This window comes from Mugil cephalus, chromosome 4 (genome assembly GCF_022458985.1).
Source record: "Mugil cephalus isolate CIBA_MC_2020 chromosome 4, CIBA_Mcephalus_1.1, whole genome shotgun sequence".
Classification (NCBI taxonomy): Eukaryota; Metazoa; Chordata; class Actinopteri; order Mugiliformes; family Mugilidae; genus Mugil; species Mugil cephalus.
In genome coordinates this window covers 4697501-4712130 of record NC_061773.1, presented here as the reverse complement: position 1 = coordinate 4712130, position 14630 = coordinate 4697501, and the positions used below count along the sequence as shown (strand labels likewise).

Here is a 14630-nt window from a genome sequence, read left to right as displayed (position 1 = left end):
GTACAATGAAATTCTTCCTTTGCTGTCTACAATGAAGTCCAAACAATATGAGGTGTATAAAAATAGATAAATAATAATACCAAATAAAGGCAGTTTTAAAAAACATCGTGTGAAAAAACAAACAAACAAAACAATTGATAGATAGCAATAATGCAGTGTTTTAATAATTGAATAATTAAAAGTTTTCACCCGGACATCCAACGGAGACGTACCATAGAGACGTACCGGGGTGGTGTCACAGTGAAACAGTTCCGGGTAACTAAGTGGGTGAAAGGTTCAGCTGACTGGAGTGATAGTAGCACCACACATATCTTCCTGGAAGAAAAGCTGAACAGGTTAGTTGTTTGTCTTGTTTTGTTGTTGATTTGTTTAGTGATTTCTCACCGTGTTTCTGTTTATTTAATTCGTTGTTTTCGTGTTTTTGTTCCCGCAGAGCGAAAAGTAAACATGTCTAAACAGCAGCCGATCAGTCCTCTGAAGAACTTCTTCGCTGGAGGCTTTGGGGGTGTTTGCCTCGTATTTGCCGGACATCCACTAGACACCATTAAAGTAAATAAAGCACGATTTGTCATTGCGTTACGTCAGGAAGTAATCAGGTCATCCGGGACCACTACAGACAACCGGTGACCACTGACCAACATGTATTTATGTATTTATCCCCTCTTACTTGAGTCATCAGCGTGCATTGTTTGGTGTGTTACCGCAGAGAGCTCCGGGTGTGAGCTCAGCTGCTGCAGCCTTTGACCTACATCCAGGTTGAGTCAGCTTAATGCTGCCTTTAAGGCCTCCTGGTCAGGCAGAGACCTCACCTTTATGCAGAAATGTGTCCACTCCATGAGCCCACACTGATTAGCTCAGTGCTTTTGATTCGGTAAACCGGACTGATAAATAGGTCAGGTTGCAGATAAACTGAGTTTGCACCACAAATACAAATGAATAATTTCTCAGAAATGCTACATTTGCATTTTGGGTGGGTTCAGAATAGATTATTAATTGTGGACCAGCAGGGTTTGTGTGATTTGCATGTGGAGTGTTTGCATGTGGAGCTGGACAAACAAGCTGTAAAGTCAGACACTGATACAGTCTGGAGAAAGATAAGTGCTGCATACAAATCGCTGGGTTTTGTTAATTATTTATTTATACATATGCACACAACCATAAACACATTTGTGTGTGTTTGTTTGTGTGTTCACTTCAACCTCTCAAAAAACCTTTTGAATCCATGCATAAAACACGTTATTAAGCAAGTGGCTAACCTTTTTATTGAGAATTTGTGTGTGAACTAGAAACGTACACACTGCATCGTCTTTGTATCTCAGGTGCGTTTACAGACTCAACCCAAACCCAAACCTGGAGAGAGCCTCATTTATGCCGGGACCATTGATTGTTTTAAAAAGACCTTGGCCAAAGAGGTGAGTGCGCATCCGGCTCCGTACGTCATTGTGCAGGGTTTCTTTCCTGCATCTCATCTGTGTTTCCCGGTCTTCTTCTTCTTCCCTCCCAGGGTGTGAAAGGACTCTATAAGGGAATGGCAGCCCCAATCATTGGAGTCACGCCCATGTTTGCTGTCTGTTTCTTTGGATTTGGCCTGGGAAAGAAACTACAACAGAGAGACTCTGATGATATCCTTACGTAGGTGATGGCTCTGTGGCAGGCGGTCGTATCTTTACTTCATCGTTCCAAACACTCTGCCGATAGTTGCTCATACATGTGTCAGCCTCTTTCTCTCTCTCTCTCTCTCTCTCTCTTCTCCTGCAGGTATCCACAGCTGTTTGCTGCAGGGATGTTGTCTGGTGTGTTCACCACGGCCATCATGGCTCCCGGAGAACGCATCAAATGTCTCCTACAGGTCAGAGGTCATATGCAGGATCTAATCTGTTAACTGAAGAGTTGATCACACAAGATGAAGTAGCTCTGGGACACTCCTGTTGAGCATAAAAGCTACAGAGTGTAAAATAATGTCTATGTGTGTGCGTTTGCAGATTCAGCACACAACAGGAGAGGTGAAGTATGCAGGACCCATGGACTGCGTCAAACAGCTGTACAGAGACTCTGGAATCAGAGGAATCTACAAAGGCACAGCTCTCACCCTCATGAGAGGTACGTTCTCTCGCTACTACCACTTTCTGTTGAACCTCATATTGAATGTCCATGGAACTGTGTTTGTGTCCTGCCTGACTGCATTCAAAAGTTAAAACCATTTCAATGTCTTATGGGAAAGTACTTAATGACAACAACCTACAGATAACTTTTAATGGAAGCTGCCGAAATGAAGCTACAAACAGCCGACCGACACTTCTCGCTGTGCTACAGATGTGACGTGGTTTCAGCTCTTTAGTGACACGTCAGCAGTGAACTGTTTTCTGGTAGCGTGAACATGACATTTAATTTCACGTGGAGCTTTCTTTTGCAAAATGTTTCAGAATTTTTGGTTTTTGGTTAAAAAGTGTTCTGCTTTGAGTATCGACTCGCTCTGAAGACTACAAGTGAGATGGTGAATAACAATCTGTTGTTGTGAGGTTGGTAACAACCTCATCAGGCCTGTGTTCATTCGGACTCATGGAACTCTCTTAAAGTAATCGAGCATTCATTTGTCGCACAGTTTATTAAATTTAAATATGTTGTGATAGATGTGTTTTTGTTTTTGCGTCCCCGTGCCTCAGTGAGGTTTAGAGGGATGTGGTTTTCATTCAGTCAATCAGTGAAGATCAAGGAAACATTCTCAGATCTGATCCTCTCAGATCTGACCAGATGTGGTCTGCTAGGTCCACCTCTGCATGAACACTGAGTGTAACTGCTTTATTAGGTACCATGAAGAAGTGGTTTAACGTTGTCTAATGTGATAATGTTGACAAGTGCCTGAATCAACGCTTATGTTCTAATGGTGTAAATACATGTTTACACTTGTTTACCACTTAAGGGCAATGATTTATATGTGTTAAAATCATTTATCTTGATTTTCTAAATGAAAATTTAAAAAAATTGTAAATTTTTACAAAAGTAAAACAGTGATGTCCTTCGATAACACTCTAGGGTGTTTTTACATGTATAGTGTGAGTTTACTTGAAATCGCTGCCTAATCAGTACATTTACTCACATACAATTACGTAAAACTAAATTTAATTTCTTATATATATTTATTAATTATGTAATAAATGTAATTTTTATTCAACTCAAGTGACCTCTTTCCTTTTCTTTTCTTTGTGACTCAGACGTTCCAGCGAGTGGGATGTACTTCATGTCTTACGAGTGGTTGAAGAACCTCCTCACACCAGCCGGAAAGAGGTGAATATTAAATATTAAACGATGCTCTTCTTCGCAGTATTTATGACTCTGCGTAAATAAAAAGACCTCTGAGCATGTGGACCTGTTCCTTCTGCTTTTCAGCCACAGTGAGCTCAGCGTGCCCAGTATCCTGTTTGCTGGAGGAATGGCTGGGATCTTTAACTGGGCTGTGGCAATTCCACCAGATGTCCTCAAGTCTCGTTTCCAAACAGGTTTGCTTTTAGGGACTGAGTTAATCTGTTGCCATGAAAGTGTTATTTATTTGCATGTCCTGTTTTATAGTCTTCAAGAAGTAGTTAGTAGTTAAGACTGTAGTGCAGGCTACAGTGTTAGGGTCAAATTGATGCAGAAGTCTAAACCGCCTGTTATAGCCCCAAAGATTTGAGGGTGGTGTGTGTTTTATTCTTCAAATGTTCTTCAATTCACTTAAATGTGAATGTCATAACACTATGTGTTGGGATATCTACCGGTTGGATTAGCATTCAGCAAACCTAAATAAGGATGATTCTCTTCTCTGAATCATTAAGTCAAATTGCCTTTGACTACTTTAGGAAGAAAAAAAAATGTTTTCCCAGTCGAGTTTAACAATTCATCTGTTCCCTCAGCCCCTGAAGGAAAGTACCCCAACGGCTTCCGGGACGTTCTGCGGGAGCTGATCAGGGAGGAAGGTGTGGCCTCTCTGTATAAAGGCTTCACCGCCGTCATGCTCAGAGCTTTCCCTGCAAACGCAGTGAGTGTGCTTCACTTCTCCTTCAGCTCACCGTCAACGCATGGACATTGTGTTTAGTTCAAAGACAATAAAGAGTTACTCGACTTGTGTGTCAGAATGTAAATCAGCATCATAATGTGTGGATGTGGTGCAGTAATCTGCATTAAATTAAGTTTATAATTACAGCGCTCAGACCATTAATACAACTAAAACCAGTCATTTGAACGCACTATTGAAAGAACAAGATGTGGAAAAGTAATAATTTGCATTTTACAGCTTCTGTAGAAAGAAAAGATTTAATGAAGGAAATAACTCTAAAGTTATGAGATCTCTGTAAACACAATCTGTTCACACTCTGACATTACTGAAAAATCCAACTTATGAGGTCTCCATTACCACAAGGGGGGGCTGTTCATGTGGACTTCCTCAGCAACATTTGAAGGAGGCAGAACGTTGAACATTTTTCCACAGGATACAAAGAGTAGTTTTATATACTCACTTCTGTACACAAACTAAACAGTTTTGTTTCTTTATCTCTTGTTTTTCAGGCTTGTTTCTTAGGATTTGAGTGCGCTATGAAGTTCTTAAACTGGTTAGCACCAAACCTGTGATGGAGGCTCAACGCCGCCTCGTCTCCGAATCCAAGGAACACACACACACACACACACACACACACTCTCACGCTCACACTCACACTCACACAAGAGATTTTTAACAATTTTCCAATCATGTGTTTGATTATTTTTGAAACCTTGTGGTACTGTTGAACACGTGGATTCACCTCTCGGACCAGCTCAGCGTTCAACTCTCTGATGTTGTGACCACTGCTAACGGCACCAGTACGCAAACACACACAAGAAAACACGCACACACACACACAGACAGTCGAATGTTCTCCCTCCTTTTGTTTTACTTGTTTTCAGTTTATCGTGTGTGTTTTTTTATAAGAAAAGGAGTGATATGAACATGCGGTGCCTTACCTTCTGTTATCTGCGAGCAGGTGTACATATCAGGGACAAGGTGCATCTTGCTGTGCTGTGCGTGTCCAGTCTCTCAGCAATAAACACCTTTTAAACTGTCTGCGTCCTGTACAGTCACGCTCCACTCAGTGACTAATTATACAGACTTCTCTTTCTGTTTGTTTAATGTGAAACCATGAGAGTAGTCATAATGAGAGTATATGATGTATGAAATGTATAGAAAATAAAACAAAGAATCCATCTACAGAAATTAGTTTTCCGTCGTCTCTGATTTCTCTAGTTTAAGGTCAGTACCATTCAGAGGCCTTGACTCTTCATTTATTTCTATATGTGACTGATTTTATTGTTGTCATCCAGAAATAAAACGCCTGCTCAAACAGGCACAGAATATTATTTAGAGGGGAAAAGCCTAATATATTAAAATGAAGCAACTTGTCTGTTTTGTGCTGGTTTCTGAGCAGTAAGTATAGAAGGATTAGGATATAGGAGGATTTGTGTTCTCAACCAAAGAGCTTTGAATCTTTGACGCCACAGTTTCCTGGGACAAAACATTTAAGGCCAGTACTGTGCTTGATTTGAACATAAGATTGCAGATTTAGCTTCAACAGGACGTCTTCAAGTCATTTTCTTTTAACAACTTGCTTATAGTTTTGTTAATACTACACAAATTATTATTATTATTATTATTGTTATTAAAGGGTAAAACGGGTTGAAAACTACTTTCTGATACTTAAAGTTTGGTGGTCTTTTTAATCATTCACATTTCTGGACTATTGGGATCCAGCTGGATCCTGGAATCCAGCGCCTTCTGGTACAGCTAAAGAAAGAGCAAGCGGCACCTTTCATAATAATAAATAAGGCAAATAAAAGAAAAAAAAAAAGATATTACATGATACAAGGATTGAATAAAATAAGAATATTGAAATGCAGAATTAAAACAATTTGTTATGTCTAAATATTTTAAATAAATTCTCTACCTCAGACTGAAACTATGTCTAATTGGTAACTGTTCAGCCATAACATTATGACCACTGACAGGTGAATTAAATAACATGTTGTTGTGTTCTACTGGGAAACTTTTGGACCTGGTGTTCATTCATGTGGATGTTACTTAGACATGTAGCACCCACCTAGACCAGACCAGACACCCCCACCCCATAGCAATGAGACTCCTTGCAGCAATCCCCAGCCTCCTAACTGACACCAGACACCACAGGACACCCTCAGAAGACCCATGTCCATGAGTCACAACTGTTTTGGAAGCACAAGGGAGACCTACACAATATTAGGAGGGTGGTCATAATGTTATTCCTTATTGGTATAAATTTAGCATGGCATTACTTAATGTTTGAATAATAACTTTTTTTTTTTTTTTTTTTTTACTTATTCTCTTTTAGTCTTTTGTAGTTCTGTTTTTTTTTTTTTTATATGGAGTTGCGTGATGTTGAGATTATGGTCCCTTTCGTTAAAGACTTGAAATGCAAAGAACCATTTCGTGTCCTTTATTCTACCTTATTGTGGCTGGTTTTGCAGATGTCTAGCACAGGACCGACTATCGTTCATTCAATCATTCATACAATCATTCACGTTTTATAACCATTTGTCCTCTAGAGGGTCACGAGGGTTGCTTTAGTCTATCCCAGCTGTCATTGGGCGAGAGGTGGGGTTCACCCTGGACAGGTCTCCAGTCTATCACAGCCAGGATAAACATTTCAATTAAAAAGTGCTCTCCATCTGTTGTTTCTGTTGTTTCTTAGCCACATCACCGGGTTCTGAGGCTTAATCTGTCCGACAGCCCTCTAATTACATGTGATGTGAAAAGTCCTGGTCAATACTTTCCAACAGGCTGTGCTAAATAAAGAAATCAATACAGTGCACAGAGAGGAGGAGGAGGAGGTGGAGTCACTTTGTTCCAGTGATGATGTTCCAGACACAAAGTTTGTTTATCAGATGTCTGGGGCATTTAGTTCAACTGATGCAGAGATTTGATATTTCAGCTGTTTTCGTGCCTTTTGGAGTTTTTATTTGTTTTAACTGTTAGCTGTTAAAGCCCAGCCCCTGGCCTCTAAACCTGAACAATGAGCAATGTTCAGATACCAGCTGGTTTGAAAGAGCTGCTGCAGGGATACACAGTGGAGGTTCTTCGTCGCAGGCCTCCAAACCTGGCTGAATTTGCGGTGCAGCATTTCACACGGATTCTGGAGAGCCAACGAAACGAGCAGCGAGCCAAGAAACGCAGCTCTAAACCCATACGGAAAGGAGTCTCTTTTGAAACCAATTCGAACAAATCCAACAAAGACGATGAAGAGGTTCAGGAGGAGGAGGTGGAGGAGGAGGAGGAGGAGGAGGACACTGTTAGTGAGTATCATTACATCACATTGCACCAATCAGAGCGTTTTAGCACTTGAAGTATGACGAGCTTCCTCACCCTTAACTAGACTCTAAACAAGTGTAACGCATTGACCTCTGACTCCGTCTCTGCAGAGTGCACCACTGGTAAATACAGCCGCAGAGTTTCAGGTCAGCAGCCGGAACAATATACGCAACGAATATTAATTAATGTTGGGTGCAGCGTTTTCATTTGTTGGTCCTGCTGCAGTTTGTGCAGAGGCATACAACCCAGACGATGATGAGGATGACGACTCTGAGCCTCGGGTTGTGCATCCAAAAACAGACGAGCAGCGCCGCCGGCTTCAGGACGCGTGCAGAGATATTCTGCTGTTTAAAACACTGGACCAGGTAGAGCAGATCACATCAAACGAGCCCAAAAACTCATCACAGCTCTCATGCACTGATCAGCCATAAGATTAAAACCAGTGACAGGTCAAATGAAATGAGGACAAAATGGATTACAGGTCTCATACACCGAGATCAGCCATAACTGACTGACTTTTGGACCTGGCATTCATTCATGTGGATGTTACTTAGATAGCTGTCCTCAGCAGGATGCAGCCTGACACAAAAATTGTTTAAGAACAACCCAAAGGCCCCACTAACAATACTGTGTTACCAGACACCACAGGACACTCTCAGAAGACTCATGTCCATTCTCTGATGAGTCACAACTGTTTGGAGACACAAGAGAGACCTACACAATGTTAGGTCATAATGTTATGCCTGATCGGTTTATGTGACTTCTTGTATGGGAAGAATTGGTTTTAGTTTAGTGTTTAAAGTGGTTTCATGTCTCCAGGGCCAAACTTGAAACCAAAGAGTAGTCATAAAAAAACAGAAAACAAAAACCTGAGGCCTGATTTCATTTAGGGCCTAAAACTTTTTATATCATTTTCAGAATTTAACTGCACTTTTCTGTTCATTGTCCACCTGTTCGTTTTCGTCTGTTATCTTGACGTTTCATGCCTCTTATTAAAAACGTGTTTGCTCTGCTCCACGTCCTCCAGGAGCAGTTCTCCGAGGTTTTAGACGCCATGTTCGAAGTCTTGGTCAAACCTCAAGAGCACATCATTGACCAAGGAGACGATGGGGACAACTTCTATGTCATAGAGAAGTGAGTGACGGATTTTCAGCTTGAACCAGATGACTCATTTCTTTTTTCAGACATCACGGTGACCTCCCTCTCTCTGTGCCCCGTCGTGTGCAGCGGGGTGTATGACATATTTGTGCAGAAGGACGGTGTGAGCGTGTGCGTGGGAAAGTACGACAACAAGGGGAGCTTTGGAGAGCTGGCTCTCATGTACAACACGCCGAGAGCCGCCACGATCGTCGCAACGGAGGACGGAGCCTTGTGGGGCCTGGTGAGTCTGGATCCAGGAGGACGACCCCTGATGGTCCGCTGCATCACACAGTACCTGACTCTGTGTATGAGACAAAGGGACTGACACCGACATTTCTTCGGCTGTTGCTCCTTTCAGGATCGAGCCACATTCCACAGGCTGATTGTGAAAAACAACGCGAAGAAGAGGAGGATGTACGAGGCCTTCATCGAGTGTGTCCCTCTCCTGAAGTCTCTCGAGGTTTGAAACTTCACACAAAAGTAAAACCCCAGCGCACATAAACACAGTCATCAGCTCATCTGTTGTGTCGGTCCTGCTTCGCTTGTAGCTCTCTGAGAGAATGAAGATTGTAGACGTTTTGGGAGCGCGAGCTTTCAAAGATGGAGAGGTCATAATAACGCAGGTAGCGTTTTAAATTTACACTTTTGGCGTTTTCACATCAAGACTAAGAGATGAGATGTCGCATTTCTGTTGCTTGCAGGGTGAGAAGGCTGATTGTTTCTACATCGTGGAATCAGGAGAGGTGAAGATTCTGATCAAAAGCAAAGTAAGTCCACAATAATTAAATCGTTTTTAGCTGTTTTTAAAATAACATTTACACCATTTTATTGATTCAGGAGGTTTTATTTGTACCCGCGGGGGAAATAAGGCACATGTGACCAGCGTGACATGGGAAATGACATTTTTTTTAAAGAAACAAAGATAATAATACAACACACAATATATACAAAAACTATGCCAGAACTATTTTAAAGCATCAATAGAGGAAGTGTAAACATTGTAACAGTAAGGATCAATTTTCTATTTGATTGCTACATAGAGGAAGGTGTGATATTTCAGTGGTTTCTTTGTGTATCACAGACGAAGGCGAGCCTGCAGGAGAACACAGAGGTGGAGGTGGCTCGTTGCTCCAGGGGACAGTACTTCGGGGAGCTGGCGCTGGTCACCAACAAACCTCGTGCAGCTTCAGTTTATGCTGTGGGAGAAACCAAATGTTTAGGTATGTTGAAGAGCCACTGATGCATCTATGTGAAGATCTCTGTCAGCGAAAGACTCTGTAGCCAGAGGTGAAGTAACTGAGCAAATAATCGAAAAATCGAAGTTAAAAGAGTGGGAAAGCATTTCATCATCACATGAATCACAACTCGTGCTGCAGCTGATTAATAACAAGGTCAGTGATGTTGGACACCTCAGCTCAGGGTGAGTGTCAGTTCAGTGTTCTGATATTCACGCTTCTTTAATGTGTAGCAAACCAAAAAAATTGTCTAAAGCCTGAAACGAGCTTGATTCTCATTACAAAACATTAACTGCACAAAATGGTTTCAGGAATTAGAAATCATGTAGGTTCACAGCAGAAGAGGGTTAACTTGGTAAATGTTGTGCACTTGTACAAAGATTTTGAATTCACAGAGGAAGGCGGGCGGTACAACTTCACAGAGACACGGACTGGCAATCAGCTCTACCACCACAGTCCCTCATTTATCTGCCTCTCTTATGATGAACTGAAATCAAAGTCTGTTTACGCGCAGTCAAGCTTAACGGTGACACGATAAAAACCTTCTGCTTCAGTCAAGAAGGGAAACCAAAGTGTGCTTGGCTGTATAACTTCTATTTTTTTTTCTGGAAAGTCAATCAAATAATTTAAAATGCATCTTAAATATGTCTCCCCACCCCCAGTAATTGACATCCAGGCTTTTGAGCGTTTACTGGGGCCATGCATGGACATCATGAAGAGGAACATCTGTCAATATGAAGACCAGCTGGTGGCGCTGTTTGGCTCCAGTGAAGATCTCAAACACTAGGCTGAAATACAGTAAATCCATATTTCAAAAATCAATCACAGCAGCAGTGCATGCGACACAACCATTCTCCCTTTGAGCTAAATGTGAGGGAAAAAACTCCTCTCCATTTTATATCCTGCCAAATAAATGGATCCCTGTGTAACTGTGTACCAAAATAAAAATGTGACTAATTATTCTCTACACCACCACCAAAGAATAAACTAAATTTCACTCATAAGATGAGATTTAACAGATGAAGAATCCAGGTCTGACAGATGTTTTGAGGAAAGAAGGAACATAACTGTAAATAATAGTTATGGATGCTTTGCCACAGCAACACTTGTCCTACAGTAAATCAACATGTTCAGGAGCAGTGGGAAAAGCCTGTTGGGCACCAAGTGGAACATTTGTTAATGTTTTTCTAACTAAAGAGGTTGTCTCATTATCAGGCTTTTATTACAACACAGTACCAAGTCATAAAATCAGATACCATGTAAATGAACAGTTGCGTTAAGATGTTTTACAAGAGCTATGGCGATGCATTGTGGCACTTTTCTACCGGCCCTGGTATCGACCCGGATCGTTGCACTCAGCCTTACAAGTTGCTCGGACTCAGTAAAGGAAGTCATCAAGTTCTGTGAATAAACGCTCTTCTTGGTATTAAATGTAGCCAAACTCTTGTTCTAAATTAATACATTTAAGAAAATATCTAAATTATTCTGCCCATAAAAAAACCTGTAAATGTAAAATAAAGGACTATCTTAAATGCTGATTGTTTCTGGAGTTTGTTTTATTTCAGTTACAAAATATGAAGTGCCATCAGCAGACTCCACAGGAGAGTTTGCCAACCTTCTTGTGTTACAAGTATTTACACCCAAAAATTAAGGATTCATCCACCTAAATTTCCACGCTCTGTTAAGTCCCAGAGTTCAAGTCTCCGTCCAAGTTCCATTGAAGTTTAAATATTTAAAATATTTACAAAGTCCTGTATTCAAAAACTCCCAAATCGTACTGTAGCTTGTTCAATGCAACGGCAGGCGCCAGAGGTGCTTCAGTAGTGTGAGAAAAATGAGCAGAGCTGGTGGAATTAAAGGAGCTGTTAATCAACCGTGGTCCTCTACAGGGTCTCCGAAGTTTTACAAGTGAAGTCTGTACATAATCATTTAAAATTACAAGTTGAAATGTCTTTTCATCCATGGCGGTACAACAGCTTCTATGATTTTCTCATGTGAAGAAATGAATATAACAACCAATAAGCAGACAGAAAAGGAAACAGGCCACCCAGGTAGTCACCAAACATCCTGATTATTATTATTTTTTTTTTTCTTCAGAGCATCTCCGAATCCTAAAATAAAACTCCAATAAATAGCAATACAGCAGAGAAATGGTCAAGTAAGACTCTTTCTGGTTTGATCCATCCCTGAGTTCTTTTGAGAAGGACAAATACACCAGACCGGAGTGACGGAAAAAAAAAAAGAAAAAAAGATTTGGTGTGGGAGGGGAAAAAAAAACATGTTGGTGAAGTATATATCCTACACATTCCCAGTGTATCCTGGAAAAACAAATTCTCATATTCCTCTGCCTTCCTGAGGCTCATCAGCGAGAACATCGGTCGATGGGATGGTTCCCAGCAGTGACGGTCAGACAGAGGTGATGACAATCATGAGGTGTGGTGAGATGCTGGAGATCCTGTTGAGAAGGTCGGGGGCGAGCTGTGATAAGTGGCTCTCCGAAAACTCGCACGGTGGGAAAATCTGTAGCACGTAGGCAGGCTGGAACGACAAAGACCATCCTCAGTTACACATGTGAAGACAAAGTAAACTGTAACAGAGCCAATACAACCAGTTCTACGCTTACAATAAAGTAATAAAATAAAATAATCCATAACACAAGCCTTCAAAAGAAGCCAATAGCTTCATAGATTAATATGAAACCCTCTTGTGTGGGTTGTCGGCAGAGGCCACTAAACACTGTGGAGATCACACTTAACTGTATGTTTATGTTCTTTAATAGAGCTTTTTTCCCCAAAGCTAATGTGTTTCTAAAAGCTTCCACTTGTGTGTGACTATAAACATGTCAAACATCAGTGCTTTCTCTGTCCGTGGAAATGCATACAGCTTAAAACCAATTAGTAAGTCATTAGCACACACCAACACAAGTCTCACCTGATTTGAACCTGGATTGGGAATATTGATAATACCAGCAGCCAACTTTGTCTGCAAGTAGTTGATGAATGCTGCCTTAAGAGCTTGAGTTTGGTTTAGGACATCGTCTTGGTCTCGTCCACACGGTAGAGCGAGGAGAAGACAGTAGTCACTGTCACCCTGCAGAGAGGAAAAGGTTAATGATGTAAACCAGAATTTAAGTGAACAGAAAATCAGTCAGTGGGTTTTAGACAGAGAACACATACCGTCATTCTTCTGGCTACACTCTCCAGCTGGGATGCCTCTAGTCTCATTCTCTGAACAATCCGAAGCAGTGCGCCTCCTTCTTGTAGCGGCAATGATCGATGAGCCAAAGCTTTGTTGCCGCAAACAAAATGCAGCTGGACTGCAGCTGTGTCATTCTTCAGTGCCAGCAGGCCTTGCCACACAATAGGGTATTTCTGTTTAAATATGAGATACAACAAAGACAGGTGCGTCAGACAAAGCCAGCTCTTGTTCAGACCAACAACCCCTGATGTAAATTAAACGTCTGTGCCGTGTTTTGTCTTACCGTGAGCAACTGCACCATGTTAACAGGCTGCGCCATCTTGCCATCTGGTTTTGACTGGAGGTCGGTGCTCTACAGTCACGCATTCAAGAGAACAATGCTGTTAAAACAGTTGTCTCAGCACCATTTGGTGCAATATGAGAGAACCAACATACAACTGCTTTCATACTCTACTGAGAGTCCACTAGTTTGACACAAATAAATCTAACATAGCCTAATACAATAGCCATGTGACAAATCCTCACTTTAACTGCAGACTTCAGAATAATTCCTTTAAATCAAGAGTATATCTGTTTTAATGAACTGTCAGTGGTAGTGTTTCATATTAGAAAACTCACCATAGTTGGCGTGATATTCAGCGGTGGCTGATTAAGTCCAACAGGAGATGCCTCCGGTATTTGAGAATGTAGTCCTCTAGGGTTTGAGTACATCCCTGAATATTCTGGAAATGAGCCACTAGGTCCTGGTGGCATTAGTTGAACTCTCTGGGGAGATGCCATTGCTGGCCCAGGTTGTCTGATCCCCATCATTCCATCCTTAGGAAGAGGGGAGTGTGGCCTCTTTGCCTCTAAAGACTTTGTTATATCTTTGTTAAGAGTCTCTTGAACGTGTGCAGAATGTGGGTCTGTGGTAGAACGCTCCCCTTGTTGGTGCACTCGCACTCGCACATCTCTCTGTGTCATGTATGGTTCCAACTGAACACTACCCCGCAAAGGCCCACGAGGATCTGATCTGAAGTGTCTGGATTCCTCCTGTTCCCCTTCATGACTCCTCAAAGAACCAGGGTTTACCTTTAGAACCTTTTCTCTGGTCACAGCCTGGGGTGAGGAAGGCCGAGGCTGAATGGCACCAGACCAGGGAGATGCATGAGAGTCAGTATGCATCCCATAGCTCATTACAGAGAGAGGTGGGGTATTGACCCTAACGTCTCCAAGGTGCCCCACTGGTATTGATTGAGTAACACAGTGAGGAGACATCCGTCCTAAGCCTCCAGGCACACTGTGAGGCGGCATGATAACAGACTGCTCTGGGTGATGTACAGCAGGAATGTACTGCTGCATGGCAGTGGACAGCATCACTGGTATCCCCTTGGGTGATGACGAGCCTATGGGTGAGGACACTTTAGTAAATTGAGAGTGTGGATGTCCCGATTTGCGTGGAGATCGAGGTTCTTGTTTTACCCCACCAAGATGTGAAGGAGCTCTGTCACCGCCTGTTGTAACAAACCCCACATGGTTTCCAGGTGGAGATGGCAAATGAGGGCTTATTGCAGGGCTTACAGCAGAGGTCCAAGGTGGTTTAGCTCCATCTGTGTTGTGAGGATCAACACTGTCCATTTTCTTTTGATGTTTCAATGGTATGTAGTCTTGGTAATTCATTACTTGTTGGTTACCTTGCGTGAGACGTTTCACTACGCCTTGAGGTCCAG

The 14630-nt window shown here is 41.9% G+C and overlaps 3 protein-coding genes across 3 annotated transcripts; 2 read left to right on the top strand and 1 right to left on the bottom strand.

Moving 5' to 3' along the window:
- The first annotated feature begins 214 nt into the window (after positions 1–214).
- slc25a20 (solute carrier family 25 member 20) lies at positions 215–5224 on the top strand. Its single transcript, XM_047583601.1, has 10 exons — positions 215–335; positions 434–549; positions 1320–1412; positions 1505–1632; positions 1759–1849; positions 1983–2100; positions 3213–3285; positions 3388–3497; positions 3891–4015; positions 4543–5224. The coding sequence occupies exons 2-10, from the start codon at positions 448–450 to the stop codon at positions 4603–4605; spliced, it is 903 nt and encodes a 300-aa protein (XP_047439557.1). The 5' UTR covers positions 215–335; positions 434–447; the 3' UTR covers positions 4606–5224.
- A 1466-nt stretch (positions 5225–6690) lies between these two features.
- On the top strand, positions 6691–12019 carry prkar2ab (protein kinase, cAMP-dependent, regulatory, type II, alpha, B). Its single transcript, XM_047583603.1, has 10 exons — positions 6691–7332; positions 7459–7494; positions 7574–7713; positions 8376–8482; positions 8576–8729; positions 8847–8948; positions 9037–9111; positions 9190–9255; positions 9570–9708; positions 10386–12019. Exons 1-10 carry the CDS (start codon positions 7053–7055, stop codon positions 10508–10510), a joined length of 1224 nt encoding a protein of 407 aa, XP_047439559.1. The 5' UTR covers positions 6691–7052; the 3' UTR covers positions 10511–12019.
- Positions 11262–14624, bottom strand: si:ch1073-335m2.2 (msx2-interacting protein). The gene is made up of 5 exons (XM_047583599.1): positions 13540–14624; positions 13205–13273; positions 12900–13094; positions 12655–12813; positions 11262–12261 (listed from the first exon to the last, which is right to left on the bottom strand). The coding sequence occupies exons 1-5, from the start codon at positions 14578–14580 to the stop codon at positions 12130–12132; spliced, it is 1596 nt and encodes a 531-aa protein (XP_047439555.1). The 5' UTR covers positions 14581–14624; the 3' UTR covers positions 11262–12129.
- Between the last annotated feature and the right edge of the window lie 6 nt (positions 14625–14630).